The 27,832-nt window shown below is 44.0% G+C and overlaps 1 protein-coding gene across 1 annotated transcript in view; it reads left to right on the plus strand.

Annotated features, from left to right (window-relative positions):
- Positions 1-27,403, plus strand: part of Ccnb2 (cyclin B2) — a 28,875-nt gene extending 1,472 nt beyond the window's left edge. Inside the window, exons 2-10 of the mRNA XM_010641300.2 lie at positions 120-203; positions 2,352-2,480; positions 2,582-2,695; positions 8,009-8,179; positions 8,266-8,424; positions 10,845-11,081; positions 11,451-11,591; positions 26,055-26,165; positions 27,122-27,403. Of these exons, the coding sequence (XP_010639602.1) occupies positions 120-203; positions 2,352-2,480; positions 2,582-2,695; positions 8,009-8,179; positions 8,266-8,424; positions 10,845-11,081; positions 11,451-11,591; positions 26,055-26,165; positions 27,122-27,232 (1,257 nt within the window). The 3' untranslated portion in view covers positions 27,233-27,403. The remainder of the gene's footprint in view (positions 1-119; positions 204-2,351; positions 2,481-2,581; positions 2,696-8,008; positions 8,180-8,265; positions 8,425-10,844; positions 11,082-11,450; positions 11,592-26,054; positions 26,166-27,121) is intronic.
- Positions 27,404-27,832: the final 429 nt, after the last annotated feature.

A 27,832-nucleotide genomic window follows, 5' to 3' on the forward strand; every position in this document is an offset into this window, starting at 1 on the left:
GCGCTACTCCGACCCCCGGCGGTGAGTGGCCGGCCCGCCCTCCTCCAGCCAGAGTACCCCGGGCCGAGTCTCTGGCCGGGTCCGGGTTGCCCTATCCCGTCCGGGTTGGGGAAGTGTAGGGGCCCTGGCGGGATTTCCTCCCCTTTCCCGCTGCTCGTCGCCCATCGACGCGTCTGGGGGGCCACGGCGGCGGAGGACTGGAGGTAATCCGGAAGGCGGCCAAGTGTTCTGCATGTGCGATCAACTAACAGTCATGGCCGTTTTCTCATTTACCACGTTTGGCTTTGTGTCCCCAAAAAACTAATTTCTCCAGTCAAAAGCTTATAATTTGGACCGAAATGAAGACTGAGAGAAAAGGATCCAAATTGATTATCTCTGTGAAAATTAAAGTGGTATTGGAATTTTGGTGTTTTACCCGTGGGCTTGAATTATACCTGGATTTACTTTTGCTGAAAACTACAAGGTCCTGCCACAGCTGAGTTCCATTGTCCTGGCTGTAACACTAGTTAAAAACTTGTAGTTTTCCTCTCCTGATGAATTTAAACTTGATCACATGACCAGTCTTCAACCCATCAACATTGAGGTTTCAGACCCCTTTTAAAAACTGGCAACTGCTAACTGGAAAAATTGAACAGTTTGAGTTTCCACATCCTAACCCTAAATATTGAATATATGCATTTGCTATTCATATTCTCTTGTAGATCTAAGACCAACTAACAAATATCATAATTTAAAAATTTTTATGTATGTATTTTTGCTTTATTTGGAGACAGGGTCTTGCTATGTAGTTTAGGCTGCCTTTGAACTCACCATGTAGTCCAGGGTGGCCTTGAACTCACACATCCTACTGCCTCAACCTTCCAGGCCTGTCTAACAAGTAATTTTTGTGTAATTTATCCTATGAAATTATTTCATAGTCAGATTCTTCCTAGTCAGGTAAGACATCAATTCTCAAGTCCCCTCTTGGGAGTGTTTTAGTATTCTCAGGCCTGTGGCATGCTTTTTCTCATGAAATATTGATCATTTCTAATGAAATAAACTCTTTTGGTATGATTTGCTTTTGCTAACGCGTTTTCAAGTATATTCTGGATAAAGCTACTTAAAGCCAAATAGATCAAATGACATTTCCCCCATCCAATTCCAACCTCCCCAGTTTGAGAGCTATAACTATTTTATATAAGAAAACCATTTGTTTTGTTTTGTTTTTGTTTTTGGCTACCAAACCGCTGAGCTAAATCCCCGGCCCAAGAAAACTATTTCCATTCTAAGTTCCTTAATAAAAGTTTTTAGTATGGCACCCCCGCCCCACAAGCACTGGGAATTGAGCCCAGGGCCTTTGCACTGAACTATATCCTGGACCCTTTTTATATTTTATTTTGAGACAGAGTCTCACTAAGCCACTAAATTGCCCAGGCTGGGTTGTAACTTGGAATTCTGCCTCAGCCTCCCAGAGTGCTAGCATTACATGTGTCAAGCTCATTTTCAAGTTTTTTTTTTTTTTTTTTGGTACCGTGGATGGAACTTGGGACCTTGCACTTCAGGCTCATTTTTTAAAGCTGTATTTGTAAAAGATCATCTCTGCAGGAGCATTTATTTCTAGAATGGTATAATAAAACCAGTTTACATTGTAAATATCAGGCTTTTAAACAAATAGATTTCCCATTAACTATGGATATTATAGGTTTTCAATTTTTCATTTTACTACCCTTGTTAACCCCTGTAAAAGAAGGTTTTTAAATGACTAACCTGCAGGGATTTCTAATTAGCCACATGAGAATTAATCATTTATTTGTGAAGCTTTGAGTGAAGTTCTCTTAAAGGACCACTGGAATGATCACAATAGTTTTGCTAGGTTGGTTGGAGAATCTATATTATAGATAAGATGGATGGGTGATCTGCCTAATTTAGTGCAATGTTATTAATCATAAACATATTTAGACTTCCTGAAATATGGCTTTTCCCTTCTGCAAATAGATCTCAGCATATTTACCTTTCCCAAAGCAATTCATTCGTTTTACTTTTTAAATTTCTTTCTTTCTTTATTTTTTGTTCCAGGGATCGAACTCAGGTCCTTGTGTTTGCAAGGCAGGCAGCAGCACCACTGAGCTAAATCCCTGGCTGTATTTTTATTTTTTTGAGACAAGGTCTCTATGTAGTCCAGGCTGGCCTTGACTTCACTACGTAACCCAGGCTGGCCTCTAACTCATGGCAATCCTTTTCCCTCAGCCTCCTAAGTGCTAGGATTACATGTGTGTGCTGCCATGCCTAGCTCCCAAAGCAATTCTAAATTTGAGCGTCTGACATTAGGTATTTTAAAATGTTTTATTGTTTTGTCAACTTTGTTTCTCTAGGTGTCCAATGATTTGGAGAATATTAGCACAGGAATTAATTCTAAAGCTAAGAGTCATGTGACCATTAGGCGTGCAGTTCTGGAAGAAATTGGGAATAGAGTTACAACCAGAGGAGCCCACATCGCCAAGGTAACAGTCCTGAGGCTGAATTTGCAGTAGAGGCTGATTTGGTACAGCACAGGGGGACAGTATAGCTGTTCTGCACTATCTGAGTTTCTCTTTCCTTGTAGAAAGCTCAGAACACCAGGGTACCAGTTCACCCCACCAAAGCAACAAATGTCAGCAAACAACTGAAACCTACAGCTTCAGTGAAACCGGTACAGATGGAAATGCTGGTTCCGAAGGTAAGAGTTTCCGAACTGGCAGTACTTACAGGAGCAGCCTGGTTTTAGCTGAATTCCAAGGGGTACCTTTATCTGCACTGTGGCTTTGGAGACATCTTCACAGCTCTCCTTGGAAAGACACATTAGTATAGGAAATGAATACCTACACCTTTTCTTTTGGGTACCTTTTTTATTTTTTGGTATTAGGGATCGAACTCGGGACCTTGTGCTTGTGAGGCAGGCGGCAGAACCAATGAGCTATATCCCCAGTCCTTGGATACTTTAATGTTAGACCTTGAATAATAAAATTAATTACCTTGGGCTGGAGATTCAGCTCAGTGGTTCCGCTGCCTGCCTTGCAAGCACAAGGTTCCGAGTTTAATCACTGGTACAAAAAAACCCAAAACCAAACAACCAAAAAATTACCTTAATATCTAGGTAAATCTAATGATGTCAGAGGGAAATTAAAATAACCCAATATATAGGGCTGGGGGTTTAGCTCAGTGGTTCTGCCACCTCCCTTGCAAGCGCAAGGACCCAAGTTCGAGCCCCAGGACCAAAAAAACAAAAACCAGAATCTTAACCCAATATAAGAATGATAACTCCTTCACACTTTCCAGGTCAAAAATATATATTGCTGTACAGTATGTTTGAAGTATTTCAAAACAAAACATTGGATATATTCTTTATATTGAATACTTACACTACATACCCAACTGTGGTGGGTCTGCTAAAGAGACTGCTTACCTGGGCCAGGGATTTGGCTCAGTGGTTCTGCCGCCTGCCTCACAAGTGCAAGGATATGAATTCAATCCACAGTACCAAAAAAAAAAAAAGAGAAACTTGTTACCTTCAGGATACTTGAGTAGAAAGGGGATATGTTCCTAAAAACCAAATGAGAGATTCCAGGGCGTGACACTAGATAACCCCGACTGAGTGTCCGGTGAGCAGCGTGTCCTTTGGAACCTGCACCTGCAGGCGGAGAGAACTTAAGAAGGTGGTCAGAGAATGCTCGAGTGCAGAGATGCTGGTGGGAAAGGGAAACTTTTTGGTGATCAGTGCACCAACAACAAAAATCAAAGCACCGGGAGCCTGCAGGTGTGAGTGGGCTCAGAAGGCTTGTCTGAGGTTGAGAAGAACTTTGCAGTCAGACCTGAAGGTCTTGGAATTTGGGTTCTGTCCTGTTCGGTAGTGAGGGATAATCAAGGACTTCTCAATAGCACCCCAATAAATACCTATTATGTGGGAGAGACCCCCATGTTTCAGTGCAACATTTGACAGGTCAGAATGCTTATAGCATTCAGTAGGAAAAAGCAGATGACAACATAATAATGTAATGTACACCAGCGCAAAACCAGATTTGTTCTTAAAACTGCATTTACTTGTAAAATATTAATGGTAGTTATTTTTACTTTTGGGCTTAAGATTGTCATTTTATTAAAAATTTCAAGCTTTCACTGTATGTACATTTATAACTGTTTGGAGAAAGGGTAAGTATGGTCAATAGAAAAGAAAAAAAAAAGGGAAGTCAGGCATGGTGGCGCATGCCTTAATCCCAGCACTCGGGAGGCTGAGATAGGAGGCACCGTGAATTGGAGACCAGCCTGGGCTACATGGTGAGTTCCAGGTCAGTCTCAACTACATAGTGAGACCCTGTCTCAAAAAAAAGGAGGGGTGTCAGGGATTTAGCTCAGCGGCACAGCACCTGCCTGGTAAGTGCAAAGTCCTGAGTTTGATCCCTGGTACCAAGAAAAAGAAAAGAAAAAAAGCAGGCACCAGGCTTGGCAGCATACATCTGTACTCTTTGCTTCTTGGGAGACTGAGTGAGACCCTGCCTCAAACAAATAAACTGGAAAACAAAACAAAACAAAAACCCAGAAACACAAGGGAGAGGGAGAGACAGAAATAGAGAGGAACCAAAGGGGTTATGAAAGAGGAAAGAAAGGAAAATTGGTTTCTTTCTGTGACCTTTGTAACTACCCTCACTGGGTTCTCTTTATGCCATTTCCTGGCTAACTCCCTTTTCTCTAGCGTCTTGACAAATTTCAGGCCATAGTGTTTCAGAATAAGGCATGATGGGCTGGAGCTCTGTTCTTAGTAAAGATCGCTTCTGTGATGAAAAGGGAAAGGGAAAGCTGGCTATTCTGGGACTTTTTTTTTTTTTTTTTTTTTTTTTTGAGAGAGGGTCTTACTATGTAGTCCAGTCCAAGCTGGCCTTGAACTTACTATGTAGCCTCATCTGGCCTCAAAGTCATGGCGGGTCCTCCTGCTTCAGTCTCCTGACTGCTTTGTTTTTTGAGACAGGGTCTCACTATGTAGTCCAGGCGGCCTTGAACTCACTATGTAGTCCGGGCTGGCCTTGAACTTGTGGCGATCTTCCTGCCTCAGCCTCCGAGTGCTGGGACAGGTATGTGCCACCACATCCCGCAGTTACTTCTGATTTAATTATAATTGTTTAAGAATCACATGGTAAGGGGACAGCTGAGTCCATCCTTTAAGTGAAGCCCCACCTTCTGGCAGGTGAGCACCTGTGCCTGCCGGACTCTGCCTGGGCTTTGACTTTGTCACCTGCTCTCCTTGCAGTCATTACTGTCATGGTGTTGTGCAGATGCCAGTTGAACACACATGTTTCTAGCCTGTTTCCTAGAAAGTTTACTCATCCTGTGCATGAAAACAGATGTCCCAGAAGTCTGCCTGAATTCCTGCTATCCTCTGCCAGTCTGGAGGGAGGGTCTTCGTTCTATAGCACCTGAGGCAGCCAGATCACAAAGTGGGCTTGATGAGATGCGCAGAATTCCAGGCATTCGCAGAAGTTACACTGGAGAAAATGTTTGGAGAAAACAGTGTCTTGCTGACTACCAAGGCCCTAGTAAAACTGAGTAGCTTGGAGGGAAGGAGATGAATTATAACCAGAAACTTGCTTGCTGGGCACTGGGCTGAGAAGTTGAATAAACCATGGGCTCAACACCCACCTGGCTCCCAGTCCAGTCCAGGAACTCGTGAAGCGTTAGCCCACCTCACTGCAGAGGCGGGGCAAGGTTAGGAGAGGTGCTGGGCAGTGGAAGCTAGAAACAGGTGACCGCAGCCCGTGACGGTCACTGTTCAGGTGTAAGAATGTTTCCCTCCGTCCACACTTTTAATCTCACAGGAAGCCACCATAATAACAACAAAACAATGAAGAAGTGCATTGAGTCCATAGAAAATGGAGTTCCTTGTTCCTACCCACCTGTTTCACACCTACTACATTCCTACAGCTAACCACGTTTGCCTTTCTACAGCCCTCTGTGGCCTAGGTTTCTTGCTACAGATCACAAACTTAACAGAATCAGCAGTTCTTGGCATCCAAGCTGTTGAACTTGAGTTATTACAAATTTAGTAAATAAAGGGATTTTTTGTTTGTTTGTTTTTTGGTTTTTGAGACAGGGTCTTACTGTGTAGTTGAGACTGACCTGGAACTCATTATGTAGCCCAGCTGGAACTCACAGCCCTCCTGCCTCAGCCTCCTGAATGCTGGGATTACAGGTGTGCACCATTACACTTGGCTCCAAAATCCTTTCTTGTAGCTTTTGTGATGTGCACACTTGAGTACCATTATCTACCATTAATGACACTGTCTTGTGTCATTGCACACCAGAGCGTCTCCTTCCCATCCAACTGTTTGTTTTTTGGTACTGGGGATCAAATTCGGGACCTTGCGCTTTCGAGGTAGGCGGTGGAACCACTGAGCTAAATCCCTGGGCCCCATCTAACTGTAATTAGTACCATTCTCCAACTTCTTTGCGTCCATCCTCCCCCACCCTGCCTTCTCTGTAGCCTTTGGTAACCACTTGCACAACATTAGCTTTCTCTTTGATGCCTTACATGGGTGAGATCATGTGGTACATCTCCGTCCATGCCTGGCTTCCTTAAAAGTACACATTTGTAGGGCCAGGGATTTAGCTTAGTGGCACAGCACCTGCCTGGCAGCCTGGCAAGCACAGGTTCTGAGTTCGATCCCTGGTACCAAAAAAAAAAAATGCATTTTTCATTTATAGTGCTGGGAATCAAATCCCAGTCCTCCTGCAAGCTAGACGGGTGCTCTACCACTAAACCCAGCCTCTTGTTTAAGAGTTAGGATGGTTAATCATCTGGTTCTGTCTTTACTTTGTGTACAGCAGATGCTGGGTAGCTGTGCTACAGTGTCCTGCAGGGGTGTAGAATAATTAACTACCTCAGAGCCCAGAGGCTTGCTTTCCAGGCACTCTGGGTTTTTTGAGACTGCATCTCGCTATGTAGTTCAGGCTGGCATTAAACTCACTGTGTAGCCCAGGCTGGCCTCAAATTCACAGTGATCTTCCTGCCTCAGCCTCTCAAGTGCTGGGATTACACGCTGCACCTCCACAACCGGCGTCATTCTTGTCTTATCCTGGTGGCTCCTGGGTACAGCTAAGCAGAGGCGTGCTTTGGAACTGGACACAGAGTAGCATTCTAGACTGCTGAGGCAGCGAGGGAGCACAGGCTGAAGCCTCTGAGCCTTGATCCAGACTGCCTGGACCGCCTGCCTTCCCGGGAGCTCTGCTGATGCCTGGCTGAGAAAAATGGCAGCGCCTTGTCGCTTTTCCTGTGGAGAGGATCTAAGCTGCAGGAGGCAGGGCTTGCCCCTTCCGGCTTTACTCTCAGGCCTCCTGGCTGTCTGCCCGCCATGCCTCGCCTTCCCTTCCGGAGCTCCCCCTGGCACTTGTCTCCTCTAGCTTTCCTTTGCTTGGTCACCCTCCCCAGGGTGCCACCCTCCCCAGCACCCCCGCGACTCTTCCCAATCACACTGAGCCCTGGAGCTTGCACGTTCCTGAGTAAATGGCACACACACCTGCCTAACCCGTGTTCACCTGGCTCTGCCTCCATTTAAGGCCTTTGATCTAAGAAGGAAGGCAGCTGGGAGGCTGAGGCAGGAGGTTGGGAGTTCGAGGCCAGTGTGGGCTGCAAAGGGAAAATCCTGTCAGGGTTCTGCCATATTTTTGTTTGTTTTTGAGACAGTATTGCTATGTAGTTTAGGCTGGCCTTGAACTCATAGCATTTCTCTTGCCTCAGCCTCCTAAATGTTGGGACCATAGGTGTGCGCCACCTCACCCAGCTTCTGTCATTTATTGGGCACCTACTGTGTACATAAGGGAGTTTGAGGTACTTTAGCACACAAAGGTAACCAGCTTGGTAAGCTGAAGATTACAGAGCTCAGGTTCTGGCAGCCGTACGCAGAAAGGAATACACAGGATGTACAGCCGAGTCTGTAGTATCTTGGGTGACAGGTTCTTTGAGGAAGAAGCACAGTAACACTTGTGCTTGCATTCGTCGGCCTAGGGACCTTCTCCCGCCCCCGAGGACGTCTCCATGAAGGAGGAGAACCTCTGCCAGGCTTTCTCTGACGCGCTGCTCTGCAAAATCGAGGACATTGACACCGAAGACTGGGAGAACCCGCAGCTCTGCAGCGACTACGTCAAGGACATCTACCAGTACCTGCGGCAGCTCGAGGTGCGTGGCCCGGGTGGCTGGGTCGTAAAGCGACGCGGGGCGGGGAGACTGAGGTCGGCTTTTGAAACTTTGCACTCCACCGTCAGGTTTCGCAGGCCATCAGCCCACGTTTCTTAGATGGAAGAGACATAAACGGGCGCATGCGTGCCATCCTGGTGGACTGGCTGGTACAAGTGCACTCCAAGTTCAGACTCCTGCAGGAAACGCTCTACATGTGTGTGGCCATCATGGATCGCTTTTTACAGGTAAGCACAGTCCCGGGCTCCGACCTCCAACTCACTGAACGCTGTGATGAAGTTGCATTGGAGTCGCTCTGAAGAAATGACCAGAAGCCGATCTCTGAGGAGCCCAAGAGCGTAAGGTGCCGCAGAGGGATGCAGTCCACGTGGGGCAGCCCTTCGGTGATGCTGGCCAACTCTGACGGTTCTGTCAGGAGGCCGGCTCTGGAGGGCCCAGGGAGACACGGTGCCGATTGTCCCTTATCCCAAATGCTTAAGGCCAGAAGTGTTTTGGGTTTTTGATTTGTTTAGGTTTTAGAATTTTTGCACATGCATAATGAAGTATCCTGGGGCTGGGCCCCAAATGGAAACTCAAAGTTATTTATTTCGTCTGTACACTAAACATACAGCCTGTTGGTCATTTTATAAATATTTTCAGTACACCTATGTTCCGATTGTCACAGGAGGTCGGGTCTGGGTTTTTGTACCTGTGGCATCACACGAGCGCTCAAAAAGTTTTGGATTTTGGAACATTTCAGGTATCACAGTTTTGATTTAGAGATGCCCAGCATGTGCTGTGGACCACAGGCATTCATTAGAGGAAGAGCTGCCATAGATCCGGTGAAAGGGAACCCGAAGCCGGTGCATCTGGATGCTGGTTCTCCAGCCTGCTTGCACCATTGGCCGTGTGGACTAATTAGCTTGAGAAAATCAGTTGAAAGGAGGAAAGGTTTATTTTGGTTTCAGAGGTTTTAGTCCATGGTTGGCCAGCTCCATTGCTGTAAGGCTGTGGAAAAGCAAAAACACTGCGTGGAAGCCGCCAAGAAACAGAGTGAGGGTAAAGCAAGTGAGGAAGCCGCTGAAGACGAGATACACCTTCCAAAGCCACGCCCCCTGCGAGCTTCTTCATCCAATCAGGTCCCGCCTCCTTGGAAGCCCACTGAACTATGGACTTATTATTGTTTTAATCCATTGGTGAAGTTAAAGAGTCCTCATGATCAGTTATTTCCCCAAAGCCCATTTTTGTTTTAGGGGATATTGCAAATTCAAAGCATAATATTGTGGTACAGACTCACTATAAAAATAAGAGAGGAAGCAGAGGTTTTTTTTTTTTTTTATTGCTCCTTTTTTCTTTGCGACAGAGTCTCACTCTGTGGCCCAGGCTGACCTTGAACTCTCCATGATCCTCTTGCCTCAGCCTCCGGAGTGCTGGGATTTATAGGTGTGCACCACCACCTGACCTGCCTTTTAATTTATTTATTTATTTATTTTTCTTTAAAGGGAGCACAGGGGTATGTATGGAGTATACTGAGAATCTGGGGCATAAAGTAAAGACTATAAGCAAGCTGAGAAGTTTCAAAATACTTATCAACTATTCAGGCACAGACACTAAATAGAAGCGATGCCAGGTGTAAATCGTGCGTATATTGATTACCAAATGGTGGCCCTGAAGTTAAGGATTCAGAATCAGTGTTCATGCAAGAAGTAAGGTCAAGTGCAAGTTCTCCCCAAACATGATAGTAATAATTATTTTTATAATGCCTTGAGATGCTATAGAATCCTAAGTAAACATACTCTGTGATTCTCAGTATAGAGTACTCATTGGACAGGAGAGCACAGCAATATTTAATGTAGATTTTCAGTAATGAGAGTGTAAGAAAAAAAAGGCCAGGTGTGGTGCAGGCCTATAATCCCAACACTCTGGGAGGCTAAGGCAGGAGGCATCTAAGTGCAGATGTAGCTCAGTGTGAAGGCCTGGACTTCAATCCCAGCACAGGGTGGGGACTGGGAAGGAAGGGAGGCGACTGATGGAAATACTTACACCCTAGCTCAGTGATGGCGAACGTTTAGCGATACAAACAGCCCACTGTGGCACGTGAGCCCTGTGTTCGCCACCACTGCCCTAGACCGAGACTTCCCCTGACTGAAGCGCTGTTGAAAGATTGGATCCAGCTGAACAGTGGGTGCACTTTGGTGAGGATTCTGGAAGCCCTCGAGCTGTCCTTTAAAATCCTCTGCTGTTCTGCTTGACCTCGTCTCCACTGAGCCCACATTGGGCACCGCTCAGGGCTGCCCCAGACGCCCCTGTTGGGGCTGTGGGGGGACAGTGGCAGGGGACTTGGTGGTCAGGCTTGGATTTGCCCCGTCTCAGCAACTGGCCATGGATTGGTTTCTGAACCTTCTTTAGGAGTCATCTGTTTGTAATTTGCAAAAAAATACATCCTGCTTGCTAGGATTTCTCGGGCTTGGGTGCGGCTGTTGGGTAGAGCCTGGGTGCGGTGTGTGGCGCAGTGACAATGGCGGCTGTCCTCGGGGTGGGTCCTCTACCAGCATTCAGGTCTTTGCACCCCAGAGGGACCCCATGGGCCCTCCTCCTGCTCGCTTTCTCCCACCAGCCGCCCATCTTCCCATTTGCAATGGCTTTTGATGCGTTTCTTCCCAATAAGGTTCAGCCGGTCTCCCGCAAGAAGCTCCAGCTGGTTGGGATCACCGCTCTGCTCCTAGCTTCCAAATACGAGGAGATGTTTTCTCCAAACATCGAAGACTTTGTTTACATCACAGACAACGCTTACACCAGCACCCAAATCCGAGAAATGGAAACTTTCATCTTGAAAGAACTAAAATTCGAGTTAGGCCGTCCCCTGCCCCTGCATTTCTTAAGGCGGGCATCGAAAGCCGGGGAGGTGAGTGCCTGCGCCGCTGTTGTATTTTTGTTTGCTGTCTCATCTGGAAACATCGATCTCATGAAGGGGGAGCTCCTGAATATCCAGCAAGCCTCCTTTGGATGCATCTTGATGCTCATCTCAGCAGTGCTTAAGAGACTAGGCTTCAGCTTCTGTGTTTATAGCATGTTGTGGACTAGGGCAATTCTTGAGAAAGATGGATTGGGTGGGTTTGAGACCCTAGGCTGATGGTGGCGAGCCTACGGCACGCGTGCCACAGCGGGCTGTTTGTATCCTTGAAAAACTCCAAAAGGTTCGCCATCCCCTTGCCTGGACCACTGTCAGATGCTAATGAGAGTGTTTCTCCCTGTGCTGCCTGTTCCTTCACAGGTGGATGTGGAGCAGCACACATTAGCCAAGTATTTGATGGAGCTGACGCTCATTGACTACGACATGGTGCACTACCATCCTTCTAAGGTAGCAGCGGCGGCTTCCTGCTTGTCTCAGAAGGTCCTGGGCCAAGGGAAATGGGTGAGTGCTCTCTTGAAGACGTTAAGCTCTCCGGTGTTTTGGGCCCCCATGACGTGAGATTAGCATTGTCGCGCTGTCTGAAGGAAAGCTGCTCGGGACATTCGCAGACTGCGCGTGGTACTGCTTGTGCAAACACAGCTGTAAATCAGGAGGAGGGCTCCCGGGACGTGTTGCTTGTTTAGTTTTGTGAAACGAGCTGTTGTCAAGCACACAGAGCGAGGCCTAGTGGACGTAGCCAGTGAGGACAGAATGAGCACTTCTGGTTCTGATCGTAGCCCAGGATGCCAGCTCCCTGGTCATTCTCACACTAAAACCTGTGACAGGAGCGCAAGGAGCCACCACCCAGGGCGGTACAAGTCCAGGGACGCTCTGTTGTGGCCGAGCCGGCCCCAGATGGCTGCTGTGAAGCTTCACAGTTGGCTGAGCCTGTCTCATTCCGGTCCCCCGCGGGGCAGGGAGGGCAGTGGCAGGTGTGTGACGCCTCCCAAGCCTGCCCGCTAAGGTGACCAGGCTGAGCGGGAACTGACTGCGTCTCCCTCCTGTCTCGCCTTCCTGAGTAGCTAGGATTTTAGTAAGAATCCTGTAGACTTTTTAACAGTGTAAATGTTTTATGCCAACTCCAACATGGAATTAAGCCAAACAAACAATGTAACTATCAAACTGGTTACAGAAGACAGAGGGAAGAAGTGACGGAAATAACTTACTGTGCAAGCCTCCTTGGGATGTGAGGTCAGACACAACAAAGGACTTAAAGCCGTAACATTTTATTTACTTAATAGCTTATTGTTAATAGACTTGCTGTAATCTGAAACTACTTTATACATATTCTAGGTAAAGCAAGTACATCCACGTTATTAGGCCCTAAAGTTTTTGGGGTGATTTTCTCTTATCAGAAGAGTGGATGGCATACTTTTTCCCATTCTGTAGGATGTTTTGAGACACAGTGTCTCACTATGTAGTTGAGACTGACCTGGAACTCACTATGTAGCTCAGGCTGGTCTCGAACTCCCAGCAGTCCTCCTGCCTCAGCCTCCCGAGTGCTGGGATTACACGTGTGCACCACCACACCTGGCCCAATTTGTGGATTCTTGATATTTTCTGTGCTATTGGAATTTTGTTCAGGAGTCCGTGGCTGTGTCTTTGGATTCAGGTGTCTCTTCTGTTATTTTCTTGCAGTTTCAGCATTTCTGTTTTTGTATTTAGTTCTTTGACCCATTTTGGTTTGATTTTAGTACAGGGTGAGAGATAAGGCTCTAGTTTCAATCTCCTGCAAATGGATAACCAGGTTTCCCAGAGCCATTTGTCGAAGATGTCGTCTTTCTCAATGTATGTTTTTGGCCTCCTTGTCAAAATTCAGGTGGATGTAGGCCTGTGGGTTGTTTCTGTGTCTTCTGTTCTATTTCAGTGGTCTGTGTGTCTATTTTTTATATCAGTATCTGTTTTTTGTTTCCATACCTTTGTAGTATAACTTGAAATCTGGAATGTGATGTCTCTTCCTTTGTTCTTTTTGCTCAGAATTTCTTGGACTATTCTGGGTCTCTTCTGGTTTCCTAAAAACTTTAGTTTTTTGTTTTGTTTTGTTTTGTTTTTAGTTCTGTGAAGAATTCTTTTTTATAGGGATTGTATTTAATCTGTAGGTCACTTTTGATAATGTGGCCTTTTTGATGGTATTAATTCTGCCTACAGAGGAACGGATGTCTTTGCATTTTCTTAAATCCTCTTCAACTTTTTCAAAGATGTGTGGTTTTTACTTATAGAGGTCTTTCCTCCCTGATTGGGTTGATTCCTATTTAATTATTTAAGGAAAAACATTGTGAATGGGATTGTTTTCATGATTCATTCTTGGGATCATTTGTGATGTACAGGGATACTTGGATTTTTGTTTGTTGGTTTTGTGGCCTGTTTCTTTGCTGAATTTATCAGCTCTAAGAGTCTTCTGATTAGTTGGGCTTTTAGGGTCTTATATATTAAAGATCATATCATTTACAAATAGAAATAATGCTTTTTCCTTTCCTATTTGCATAGCTTTTGTTTCTTTTTCTTGACTGATTTCTCTGGCTAACGATTTGAGTACAATATTGAACGGGAGTGGTGAAACACCCTGTCTCGTTCCTGATTTTAGAAGCATTGTATTCAGTTTTTCCTGTTCAGTGTGATGTAGTTTGTTGTATATGGCTTTTATGAGTTTGAGGTAAGGTCCTTCTATTTTCATCACAGTTTTTTTTGTTGTTGTTTTTGAGACAGGCTCTCATTATGTAGTTGAAACTGACCTGGAACTCACTATGTAGCCCAGGCTGGTCTCAAACTCATAGCGATCCTCCTGCCTCAGGCTCCCAAGTACTGGGATTACAGGCATGTGCCACCACGCCCAGCTCTCATCATACTTTCTTTTTTTTTTGGTACTGGGTATTGAACTCGGGTCCTTATGCTTGCAAGGCAGGCCATCAAACCGCTGAGCTAAATCCCTGGCCCATACTTTTTATCATGAAGGAATATTAGATTTTCTCGGAGGATCTTTATCTGTGGAGATGATCATGTGATTTTTTTTATCCTTGATTCTATTTATGTGATGTGTTGCATAAGCTGATTTGTGCATCTTGAACCATCCTTGCATCCCTGAGATAAAACTAACGTGGTCATGGTATATAATCTTTTTAATGATTAATTGAGTTCTTTTTTAATTTTTCACAATTTGTTGAATTCTGTTTGCAAGTATCTTATTGAGACCAGTCATGGTAACATAAACCAATCATTCCAGCGCTCTGGAAGGTACAGGAAGCAGGATCACAAGTTTGAGCCCAGCCTGAGCAACTGAGTGATTTAGCAAACCTTGGCCTTAAAAAATAAATAAATAAAGGAGGGGCAACTGGAGACGTAACTTGGTGTAAAAGCACTGGGTTCAATTTCCAGTAAGACACACACACACACACACACACACACACACGCACACACACACACACACACACACAGTATCTTATTGAGGATTTTGCATCTGTTTTCATCGAGGATATTGGCCTGTAGTTTTCTTTTTTTTGTTGAAACTTTATTGAGTTTCTTTTTTTTTCCCCCTGTACCAGAGATTGAAATCAGGACTTTGCGCTCGCAAGGCAGGTGCACTGCCACTGAGCTAAATCCTGGCCCTCTTTTGGTTTCAGAGTAATAATGCTGGCTTTTTGGAATGAGTTTAGAAGCATTTCTTCCCTTTCATTGACATGGAAGACTTTGAATATTGGTGTTCTTTCAAATCCTAGTAAAACTCAGTGGTGAACGCACTTGGGTCCTGGTCTTTTCTTAGTTTGTACAGGTTTGGTTTATGTATCAATTTCGTTACTTGTTAGTGATCTGGTCAGGGTTTTTATAAAGTCTTGGTTCAATTTTGCTAGGTCACATGTGTCTGGGAATTTATTTCATCCAGATTCTCAAATTCAGTGGAATATAATCTTCAAAATAGTTTCTAACAGGCCTCTGGATTTCAAGGGTGTTTGTTGTAATTTTACCTTTTTCATTTCCATTTTTTTTTTTATGTGGATGTTCTCTCTCTTCATGAGTTTGGCTAAGGGTTTATCAGCCTTAGCCTTTCTTTTTTCTTTTTTTTTTGTTTTTGTTATTGTGTTTTGGTGGCACCAGGGCTCGAACTCAGGTTAATGCACTTGCAAAGCAGGCAGTGGAACCACTGAGCTAAATGCTTGGCCCAGTCTTATCCTTTCAAAGAACAAATCCTTTGATTCATTGATCCTTTGAACGTTTTTAGTCTTTGTTAATTTTGACTCTGATCTTTTTAATTGCTTTCCTTCTTCTGATTTGGGGTTAGGATTGTTTTTGTTTTTCTAGGACCTTGAGATGATTTGTTAGGTTATTTACTCTGTTTTTTTAATGTAGTCACTCAGAACTGCTTTCACTGTATTTTGTAGACTGATTATTTTTGAGACAGTGTCTTGTTACGTGGTTATGTGGGCCTCAAACTTCTACTGAGCTTCGTGCCTCAGCTTCAGTGATAGGGTTACAGATGTGTGCCATCATGCCTTGCCTATTTCATGGATTTTCATGTGTCGTAGTTGCACTGTCATTTTTTTTTTTTTCCTCTTGTACCAGGGATCGAACTCAAGACCTTGAGCTTGTGAGGCAGGCAGGTGCAGTGCCACTGAGCTAAATCCCTGGCCCTCATTGTCATTTGATTGTAGGAATTTTTAAATTTCTCCCCTGATTTCTGCTGTGTCCCATTGATTGTGCTACAGTGCGTTATTCAATCTCCATGCATTTATATGGTTTCTGTGGTCTCTCTTGCTGTTCATTCCTAGTTTGATTCCACTGTGATCTGATAGGATGCAAAAGATTATTTCCATTCTTTTGTATTTATTGAGACTTGCGTTGTGGCCTCCAATATGGCTTGGTTTGGAAAAAGCTCCATGGGCTGCTGAAAAGAATATACTCTGCTATTGGATAAAATACTCTATAGATATCCATTAAATCCATTTGTTCTGTGGTGTAGTTTAAATTTGATATTTCTTTCTGGATTTTTTTTTGTTGTTGTTCTGACTGATCTACTTGTGATAGTAGGGAATTAAAGTCCCCTACTGTGATTTTATTAATGTCCATCCTTTTATGTCGAGAATTTTGTGTTTTATGAAATTGCATGTGTCGGCATTCAGAGCAGATGTATTTACAACTGTTATTTCTTCTTGGTGAATTGTTCCCTTTTCCAGTATGTGGTGACTGTCCTTTTCTTTTCTGACATTTTTTTTTTTATGTCCACCTTGCCAAAAATTAGAATAGCTATTCTTTCTTACTTTCCAGCTTTAGCTGGTTGGAATATCATTTTTTATCCTTTTGTTGTCAGTCTGTCTTTCTTGCAGGCAGCATATGGTTGGGTATTTTTTTTTTAATCTGTCAATGTGTCATTTGATTGACGCATTAAGACTATTTACATTGAGTTATTGAAAAGTTATTGAAAGATATGTACTATCATTTTGTTGTTTTTCTAGTGCTTGATTCCTGTAGGGCCATGTCTATTTGGGTTCTGAATACCTCCGTTGTCAGTATCTGTTTTGTCCCTTAGATGTCTGTAATAATTTTGGTGAATGTATTTTTCACGTCATTAAGTCTCTTACCTCTACTCTTACCTTAAGTCCATCAACCTTAAATTTATTCTTGTAGATTCATCTAGGAGTTTTTAGGTCATCTTCTTAGTGTCTCTTGTTTTGTCATTATTACTGAGTGAAATATTATTTTTAAAATTAAAAATAAATTTTATCCCTTCCCCCCTTAAGCCTCCTCCCCTCCCTATGTACAAAAGCTTTGTTTCCATTTTTTCCTTTAATTTTCACTTTTTTAGTCCTTTCTCTCTCCCTCCTCCCATGTTCCCTTCCCATTTGAACAGTTTCTTCTCATTTCCCAGCGTCCATTACACATTTCAGTCCTTATTTCTAGTTTCGGTTTCTCACACCAGAGAAACAGCGCAGTATTTAAACATGTGTGTTGGATTTATTTCCCTTGAGAGTGTGGTCTCAAGAGTCACCCATTTAGCTCTAAATGCCTGAAGCGCATCCTTCTTTTTTTTTTTTATACCAGGGATGGAACTCAGGTCCTTGCGCTTGCAAGGCAGGCCACCGAACCACTGAGCTAAATCCCCGGCAAGCGCATCCTTCTTTATGGCAGAGTACTATTTCATCTATACGAAAACCACATCTTCTTTATCAGTGGATGAGTACTTGGGTTGTTTCTAAGATTTAGCTATTATTTAGTGCATATATCGCTGTGGTAGGATGCTTTTACTTCTTTCGGGAAAATACCAAGAAGAGATATAACTGCGTCAAATGGAGCCTCTTGTTTTAGTTCTTTGAGAAACCTCCACACTGATTTCCACAGTGGTTGCACCAGTCTGCACTCCCACCAACAGTGGAGAAGGGTTCCTCTTTCCCCACAGCCCCTCCAGCATTTGTTAGTGGTTGATTTCTTGATAGCCATTCTTTCTGCAGTGAGTTGGAAGTTAAATATTCTGCATTAACTCTGTCCTCAAGTTTTGTTTTTTTTTAAATTTTAATTTATATTAGTAATGTTTGCAGTACATAATGATTACATTTTTCTTGTGGGGTTGTTTTTTGTTTTTTTTGTTTTTTTGTACCAGGGATCGAACTCAGGTCCTTGCACTTGCAAGGCAGGCAGTGGCACCACTGAGCTAAATCCCCAGCTCTGCATTCATCTTGGGAGGTTGGTGCGTGTGCATAACACATTTAGATTCCTTTTACATCCCTTTTCAAGTTTTTTTTTTCTTGATACCACGGATCAAACTTGGGATCTTGCAAGCTTGCAAGGCAGGTGCGGTACCACTAAACTGAATCCCGAGCCCCCTCCTCAAGTTTTAATATTCTGTCTTCTGACTGAAGTGGCCTGATGCTGACGCTTTCAGTTGAGTTTTTCATTTCCAGGGTTTTTGCTTGAATTCTTTTCATAACCTGTGATTTTTTTTTTTTGGTAGTGGGGGTCAAACTCGGGCCCTTGTGCTTGTGAGGCAGGGTCAAAACCACTGAGCTAAATCCTAGGCCCCATAACCTGTGATTTTTCATTGAAGTGGCCTTTTATTTCTTGCCTTGACTTCCTTAATTAATTGAGTTGCTTATTCAAGTTCATTGGTTATCTTAGTAACTGATTCAGTTAGCTGTTACTTGTCTCTTCTTTAATATATTGAATCCTTTAACTATTAATTTTTATTTCTTTGTCTGGAATTTCATCTATTTCAGTGTCTGTAAATCAACTTTCGGGAGTTATCAAGTTTTGGAGGCGTCTTGTTGCCTTGCTTTCTCTTCTGTTTTAGTATCGAAGTCTAGATCACTTGGGACAGTAATCTGTCTCTACTGTGGAGCTCTGTTTAGTAAGTGGACTTCTCTCTGTGATGTTGCCTTGGATTTGGTTATGATTTAATGTGTAGGTACCTCCTCCACCTATTCAAAGTGCTAGGATCAATTCCTAGTACTGTACTGAGAGGAGAGAACAGGTAGTGCGTATTATCGACATAAAAAAAAAAAAAAAAAAAAAAAACCCACTAAAAAAAAAAAAAAAAAAAAAAAAAAAATCCTATCTCAATACATAATTTAAAACTTGTTTCAAAAGTTCTCAATTCTTTCAATAGCTTGGGAAGACAAAGAATAGTAATGACAGAAAATTCTCTGGGAGATAGAAAAGGGGGAAACAAACCAGAAACAAAAGAAAGAGAGGTTTTGGTATTATTTTTATACCAGAAAGGAGAAGGAGGGAGAGAAGGTTTAGGAGGTTATGTGTGGGGGGCAGAAAGAAAGAAGAAAAGAGAAGAAAATGTAAATGGAAGGTATGAGAGGCTTTATGGAGATTGGATGCAATTAATACAGTGTCCGAAATGCAGTATTAGAAGACTCCGGAACGTACCATTGGTGAGGGACAGCCTGATGTGTCAATGTAACAAACAATAGAAACAAAACCAATAATTAAGACTCCTACACAGCTGCATGCACATACATGTCTACATTTACACTCTAAAAGAGGAAGGAAAAGACCAAAATAAAAAATAAATTGTAGTGATGTTCCATATGAATTTTAGGACAGCCTTCTCTAGTTCTATGAGGAATGCTCTTGGCCTTGTCCTTGGAACTTGTATCACAGTTTTGGAAGTATGGCCATTTTGACTATATTGGTTCTGTATCCAGGAGTGAGCAATATCTTTCCATTCTCTGATGTCTTCTTTGAGCTCCTTTTTCAGAGTACTCTAGTTTTCATAGTAGAGGTCTGTCTTTTCCTTGGTTAGGTTCCTAGGTATTTCACTTTTCTTGATGGTGTTTTGAAAGGTATTTGTCCTACTTTTCTCATTGCTGAGACAAAGTAACCAATACTCACAGGTTAGAAAGCTAGGATTTATTTCAGCTCACAGTTTATAGAGGTTTTAGTCCATAGTCAGCCGGCTGCAGGGCAGGGTGAGTGGCATGATAGAGGAGCAACAGTCTATGGCAGAGCAGACAGGAGACAGCAAGCCCTGAGTCTTCTGGGACTTTTGGATGTAGAGGATCATGACATCTGTAAATAATGATAATCATAGCTCCTTCCTTTCCTATCCATACCCCTTTTGTTTGTTTTTCTTGTTTAATTGCTCTGGCTAATGTTTAGAGACTACATTGAACAGGAGTGGTGATAGCAGACATCCTTATCTTGTTCCTGATTTTAGAGGGAAAGCTTTCAACTTCTCTCCATTTGATATGATGTTAGGCAATGGTTTGTCAAATTGAGTTAAAAACCTTCTATACCTATTTTTTTTTTTTCAGTTTTTTTCCAAATCATGAGTGGATGCTGGATTTTGTCCAGTGCTTTGAGTCTTTTAAAATGATTGTGATTTTTTCCCTGGTTTGTTTTGTTTTTTGAGACAGTTCAGGCTGGCCTTGAACTCATGTTGATCCTCTTGCCTCAGTGGAATTATAGGTGTACCCCACCATGCCCCAAGTTTGTTATTTTTGTGCTTCTGTTTATGTTGTGAATTTTTCATTACACCTAATATGTTCAAAATGTGATAATTGCTAATGGTAAATAAGAGTTCCACAGTAATTTTATAGTTAACTATCTAAAGATTAATAAAACTTTATAGTTGTACTTTTTTGTTTTGTTTTTTGACACAGGGTCTCACTATGTAGTTGAGACTGACCTGGAACTCACTATGTAGCCCAGGCTGGTTTCGAACTCACAGCGATCTTCCTGCCTCAGCCTCCCGAGGCATGCACCACCACGCCTGGCTTTTTTTTTTCTATACTGGGGATCAAACTTAGGACCTTGTGCTTGTGAAGCAGGAGGTGGAACCACTGAGCTAAATCCCCAGGCTTATAGTTATATTATTAAAGATTAAGGGATTTGGGAATGGGGAAGTGCAAGAGGAAAAATTAAAAACCTTTGTTTGATGTAAGAACTGGAGGAAGAGGTGATACAAAAGATCTTATTGAGTAGTAGAAAGATAGTTAAAGAAGTAGGAAAAGGTAAGAGAAAAAATGAGAAATAGAAAGAAAAAAATTATTCAGGGAGGAAAAATAAGACAAAAGCTGGGTATGGTTGTGCACACGTGATCCCAGAACTTGGGAGGCTGAAGTGGGAGGATTGTCATGAGTTCAAGGCCAGCCTGAACTACATAGCAAGATCCTGTCTCAAAACAAAAAAGAAAAAAAAATTAAAAGACAGAAGAAAAAATAAAGAAGGAAAAAGGAGAAAGAAAAATTTCCAAACCCCAATAAACTTATGAAAAAGGGAGGAAAAGTGAGAGTTTTAAAAAGGAAAAACCAAACAATCAAAAACCTGAAAAGAACAATAGAGACACCAAAATTTTAAAACAAGGAAAAGAAAAGAAAAGCAACTTCTTTGTGATTTTGAGTGTGTGTGCAGTATTTTCCAGGATCTGCAATTTTGGGGTATTGTCCAAGTCAAGCCATGTTTCTGCCATGCTGGTAGATAAAGCTGGCAGTGAGAACCCACATCCATGTGGGGTGCAGGCACCAGGGGGTGACAGGAGTAGGGCAAGGGCACCAGCACTGTGACTTGCAAATCAGAGGAACCCAGGCTGAGCTTGGTCTCAGATTATGAGGCGAGGCATTGTCCCTTAGCTCAAGCCCCTCAAGGCGTCTCTTCTCAGCCTCAATGAACCTCCCTGACCTCAGCTGTCTTTTCTGCGGTCGCTGTGGAAGCACAACCCTGGGGCCTCTGATGTGAAGCCATCCTGGGGCTGCTCTGAGTTCTGTGTTCAAAGTAAACCCTTTCCCGGAATTGCATTCTACCAAAGCTTCTCTCCAGCTTAGACTGCTGTCACTCACCAGCTGTTGCTTGTTAGAAGACTCATCTATGAGCAGCATCCTGCACTTTTATCTCCAGCTCGAAGCACTCGCTGGTGCGTTCTATTGCTGCATTTCTCCTTGCAGCCCTCTGGAGCCTATAGCTTTCACTTTATCCCTGTAGATTCAGTCCCTTTCCTGATAGCCTCTAGCCAGGACCTGGGATGACAGTGCAGATCATCTCTTCCCTTCTCTGCATTGTGTTCTGTATCTTTGATTTTCATTTTAATTTTTCTATCAGATCCTTCCTGATTCCTAAGAATGTGTTTCCATGTTTTTTGTTTTTTTTTTCTTCCCCAAGTTATTTTCCAGTGTCTGGATCCTGAATCTTGGAGAGGCTGAGGTGTTTTGTTTTGTTTTTGGTACCAGGGACTGAACTCTAGACCTTGTGCTTGTGAGGCAGGTGGTGGCACCACTGAGCTAAATCCCCAGCCGGAGGTGTTATTGATAGATACCACAATACCATTTTCCCAAAAGTCCCTGAGCTGCTTTTTTTCTTTTTTTTTTAAGTTTATTGGAACATTTTAGGTATACAATACATTCCTGAGCTTTTCTTTGTTGACCTTTTTCTTACTGCTTCAGTCTCATTGGCTATTAATGATCTGACCAGGTTTTTATATCCTCTTGGTTCAGTTTTCGTGTTGTATATGTCCAGAAATTTATCCAGTTCTTCTCCATTCTCCAATACATTAGAATATAGGTTTGGAATTAATTTCTAGTAAGCTTCCTGGTTTTAGTGGTATCTAATATTTCTCCTTTTCCATCTTTAATTTTATTGATCAGTGTCTTCTATCTCTCTTGGTTAGTTTGGCTAAAGGCTTATCAATCTCGTTTATCTTTTCAAAGAACTAACATTTGATTGACCCTATGATTTCTTTTTCCTTTTTCAAAAAAGTGTCTTATCTATTTCAGCTTGGATTTTTTTTTTTTTTTAATTTACTTGTGACAGGGTCTCACTATGTAGTTCAGGTTGGCCTTGAACTCACCATGTAGCCCAGGGTGCTCTCAATTTTGTGGCAGTCTTCCTGCCTCTTGAGTGCCAGAATTATAGGTGTGCACCATAATGCCTGAGGTAATCTTTATTCTTGCCTTCCTTCTATTGGATTTGGTTTTGTATTGTTCTTGTTTTTCTTTTTCTCCCCACCCTTTTTTCTTTGTTCTTATTTTTTTTTAAGACTTCAAGATTCATCAGTTATTTGTTTGAAATCTCTAATCTTTGTTTTATACAGGTTCCGGTAGACAGATATAAGTTTCCCTCTTAGAACTGCTGTATTTCGTCCAGTAGATTTTAGTACAGTGGTGCTGTGCTGGATTTCTTCTCTAAAGCTAACCTGCCTCATGGAAGAAGTAAACCCTCACTGGATTTGTGGCTTACAATAACCCTGTTTTTTTTTTTTCCTGAAACAGCACTGTGTGTCTGCTCTTTGTCTCCAAGGCTGCTGGCCCTCTGGTTATCTTGGGCTTAGAATCGGGTCCCCTCCACTTGGGAGCCAGAGGTTGCTGGTCCAGGCTGCTTGATTTGGGGTTTTGAATACCCCTTTTTTTTTTTTTTCCTGAAACAGCACTGTGTGTCTGCTCTTTGTCTCCAAGGCTGCTGGCCCTCTGGTTATCTTGGGCTTAGAATCGGGTCCCCTCCACTTGGGAGCCAGAGGTTGCTGGTCCAGGCTGCTTGCTCTGTGTTGTCTTCTTTCTTCACGATGTTCAGCGCCGGCATTTCCAGCGCTCTCCCTCTCTCCTCGATAAGCGTGTGTAGCTCTTTGCCAGCTCTCTAGATTCCATCTCCCAGAGAAGCTGTGATCTGCTGCCCACTTCTCTTCTACCATTTTAAAAAGTGCAGTCATTTTTATTACTTTTAAATTTTTATTTACTTATTTTCATGGTGCCGGGGATCAAACCCGGGGCCTCAGGCTAGGCAAGTGCTGTACCACTGAGCTATATCCCAGAACTTTGTTTTTTCTTTTTGAAGATCAGAATAGCAGCTGATTAGGCTGGATGTGGTGGCACATGGGAGGCTAAGGTGGGAGGATGGTCTAGAGTTAGGCTAGCCTGGGTGACAGAGTGAGTTCAAGGCCAACCGACACTACACGGTGAGACCCTGTCTCAAAAAAGCTATACACCAATAAAAAGAAGAATAGCAGCTAATTGTAGAAAAAAAGCATGATGATAGACTTAGAAATTCACTTTTTTGTTTTTTTTTTTGAGACAGCATCTTACTATTTTGCTCAAGTTGGCTCAAACTCCTGGGCTCAAGTAATCCTCTTGCCTCAGTCTCCCAAGTACCTGGAAATACTGGCATGGGCCTTTTGACTTAAAATCCACTATTTTTAAATCCTCAATGTAGTAACTGATTCAATGTTTGACCTAATTTTGAGGGGTTAGATTCACACGGTCTTTAAATACCCGCTCATAGATGCTTCTAATTCTGAAGAAAACCCCGAGGCTTTGGGTCAGAGCTCTGACTGTCACTGCTTTATTCAGTGACAAAAAATTTGGCATCCACAGCGGCGGGACAGGTTGCCCTGCTGTGCTTTCTGGTGTGAAAAGAAGTATGTGTTACCACTTCTGTAGGGCTCATGACCCAAAGGTGTGACATGAATTTTATCAGGGCAAAACACTCAGACACATCTAGAATGTGACATTTTAAAAATAACTTCTCAGCTAGGTATGGTGCACACCTGTAATCCTAGCACTCAAGGGGCTGAGGCAGGAGGATCACTGTGAGTTGGAAGGCAGTCTGGGCTACATAGTTCAAGACCAGTGTGAACTACATAGTGAGACGCTGCCTTAAAAAAGCAATTTCTCTGGGTGTTTCAAAAAAATTTCCATGAGGGCTGGGGATTTAGCTCAGTGGTTCGTTCCACTGCCTTCCTCACAAGCGCAAGGACCCGAGTTCAATCCCTGGTACCAAAAAAAAAACCAAAAAACAAAAACAAAAACAACAAAAAAACCCCAAAAAGGTTTCCATGGAAAGCTAAGAAAATAGGCTTTCGGGTTTGTTTTTTTTTTGGTACCGGGGATCGAACTCAGAACATTCTGCTTGCAAAGGCAGGTGGCACCACTGAGCTAAATCCCTGGCCCTGGGTGTTGTTTTAAAATTTAAAAAGACTAAAGACAGTGCGATGTACTACATGTACCTTGATTGGATTCTAGATCTTAAAAAACAAAAACTATAAAAGACTTTTTAAAGAATTGGAGAAATTCAAACGACACTGTATTCAGTGTTGTTACGGAATTGTTGGTGATGCTTCCGTGTGAGAGGCGTTGTGATGGGGAAGTGGGTGTGTCCTCGTGTCTGTAGCACATTTGCAGATAGCTGCTGCAAGACTGTGTGTGTGTGTGTGTGTGTGTGTGTGTGTGTGTGTGTGTGTAGAAGAGGGAGTGTGGCAAGTTCTGAGTCACTGCATCAAATGAAGGCTCTGAGGTTCATTACTGTCCTGAAGTTTGAGGCAAAAAAGTCATCTGGCCAAATTTCTAAGTTTGGTTTCTTGGACTTCAAACCTCATTACTATTAGGTGTCTCAGTTTTGTGGGAACGAATTTTACAGGACAAGTAGTCGTGCATTATTTCAGTCTTACTGTTGCTCAGTTCTTTTTCCCCTCATGCTATTTCAGGATTATGTTGTGTTTAGTCTGTCATGGTGGTGCACTCCTACATCCCAGCAGTCTGGGAGACTGAAGTAGCAGGGGATTACAAGCCTGAGCTCAGACTGGGTGACTTGCTGAGACGCTTGTCAGAAAACAAAACAAAACAAAAAGTGGGCTGCGGATGTAGCCCAGTGCAAAGGCTTTACCTTCAATCCCAGTATTTAAAAAAAGTGCTGTACTTTGCGAATTATACCATGCATGTAAAAGGAATGGTGTACTATTTAGAACTTTACCACAGAACTCTGGAATGACAGGCAGTGTATGTGTCTTCTCGTTATCTAGCAACAGCTGTCCTTTTGCTTGAACATTGTTCCGGGAGTCAGGTGGGGTGGCTGTGGGGTCCTCCCTGAATTCTTGCCACTTTCTGCCCTGTATCTCCAGAATCTGGGGTGTCTCCCTCCTGGATTGGGTACATTGTTGCTTGCTGCACAGTTCTTAATTCTAAGCCTCTCTGTGCGGATGGTGTGCACCCTGGGCTGGAGCTCCACGCCTCTGTCCCTGGCAGGGCCAACGGGGGTGTGAGATGTGCTCCGTGCCCTGAAGGGGACCTCTCTGGCTGGTTTTGCTTTCACAATGTCTTATTTGTCTCCCTGTTTGAGCATGGGAATCAAGGTTAGTCTGAAACGTTGTTAATGTTAAAACATTTTAAATTTTTCTTAGTACGTAACAATTTCATTCATCGTGGGCAGTTACATATAACACATCTTAATTCTGTTTACATTTCTCTTTCCTGCCCCCCTTCAGTATGGGAACTGAAGTAAGCTTTAAACTTTGTTAATTAAACTACCCTACCTCCGCTTCAAAAAATCCCTGGCGGCCGTTGGCGCTGGATTAAGAGCCTCTCGTGCCTGGCTCCGCAGTGGCCCTGCGTGTGCCATGGCTGCGGCCGCCGGGTGACTGACCCTCTCGGGGTGAGGAGTCACAGGTGACCCTGTGCGTGTGAGAAGCGGTGGCTTCATCAGTGGCGTCCCCTCCTGTTGCCTGCATTTCAGAATTTAAAGCAGCAGTATTACACGGGCTACTCGGAGAGCGAGGTGTTGGAAGTCATGCAGCACATGGCCAAAAACGTGGTGAAAGTAAACGAAAACCTGACGAAATTCATCGTGAGTACTGTTATTCCTGCGCCAAGCGTTAGGTTACGGGTCTCGTGCGCGCATTTCCACAGCAGTGTTCTTTGCGTGTGTCAGGTCTCATGTTAGCACCGATCCTCTCCTGTATGTCTTCCTGGTCCAGGAGGGGATTACCTGGTGCTAAATGCTGGGAACAGACTCCAAAGTGAGATGGATCAGAATCCCCGCCAGCCAAGCCCACCAGGCAGCCAGCCAGCTGGTGAGGGCTCAGCTTCCTGCTGTGTCGCGCCTGCATCCTGGCTCGGGCGCCTAGCAGGCAGGGTGGCTGCTGTGCCCGCCACCGGTGGCGCTAGGCATCACGGAGGTCCTGCGTGCCCCGACCCTCCTCCAGGCTGTGGTGGTGCTGGGACGGGGAGGCAGCTGAGTGGCGGCGTGGCCGAGGGCAGGGGCAGGGAGCTTCCTGGGTGGGGGGCACAGTGTCTGCCTCATGTGCTCAGCGAGGGTCTGGGGACAAGAGCAGGGTGTGTGTGCCGCAGCCGAGGCTCAGTGCCTCAGGCTCCAGTCTGCAGGGGTGGCCTGGGCACTCCTGGGCACCTCGTACCGCTGTTTTGTTGCCAGTTCCCGTTGCTGGTCCTGATGGTACCTACTTAGGACCAAGAGCGCCCTGCCCTGCCCCTCTGGTAGCTCACGAGGCTGAGCCCACTGCTTGGGCTGTGACTGTTTCCCCTTCACCCCTGCGGTCAGCAGGGTCTTGCTTGCTCAGGTGGCAGGTGCAGGTCTGGCGGTCAGTCAGGAGCCAGGGCGTCATGACACTTGCCTGACCCTTCCGTGCTAGTGAATTAAACTGAGAGTGGTCCTGAGCCGGGGATTTAGCTCAGCGGTGCCGCCGCCTGCCTCACAAGCACAAGGTCCCAAGGTCAATCCCTGGTATGAAAAAATGAGAAAATAGTGTGGTCCTGATGTGCGCTTATTCCCCTTGACGTCTGCAGGCCATCAAGAACAAGTACGCCAGCAGCAAACTCCTGAAGATCAGCACCATCCCGCAGCTGAACTCCAGAGCCATCAAAGATCTCGCCTCCCCTCTGATGGCAAAGCCCTAGGCCACTGGGCTACGACCCTTCACTTTCTGTCTTGCCGTTTCTTTTTTTTTTTTTTAAACTGGCTTAGAACTCTCAATTTTGTAAATATAGTCCTCTGGCCTATTTCTTGCAACCTCTTCTCAGACCAATTTTCTAAATATATATGGAGGAAAAATAAAGCTATTGATTTTTCTCAAGGTATCCCACGTGTATTTGTGTGTGCTTTCTGTACCGAAGAAATCAGCAGAAGCTTGCTTGCTTTTTGAGCTATTCTGAATAACACGTACATTTTTGCCTTTCTGGCTTTGCAAAAGACCTTCCTACCATTGTAAGTGAGCCCAGCTCAATGAAGACAAGACCATTCCTGAATTTGAATATGAATGAATTGGTTCATTCTGAAAATTTTAAAAGGGAGGACAGCCATGACAGTCTCCCTCCTGGGATGTCTTCCTCCACTCATTCTTCTGCCTAGGAACAGTAGGCCCTCCATGGTGACAGTCACCTGACGAGCCCTTGTGACATGTCTCTTGCAAAGACACGGGACAGAGGAAGGAAATGGGCCATGACATCCCGGGAAGGTGACACTAGGAACATGTTCTCCTGCTGAGCTGCTTCAGTCGT

This window comes from Fukomys damarensis, unplaced genomic scaffold, assembly GCF_012274545.1.
Source record: "Fukomys damarensis isolate Sample0158 unplaced genomic scaffold, DMR_v1.0_HiC HiC_scaffold_25, whole genome shotgun sequence".
In the NCBI taxonomy this organism is placed as follows: Eukaryota; Metazoa; Chordata; class Mammalia; order Rodentia; family Bathyergidae; genus Fukomys; species Fukomys damarensis.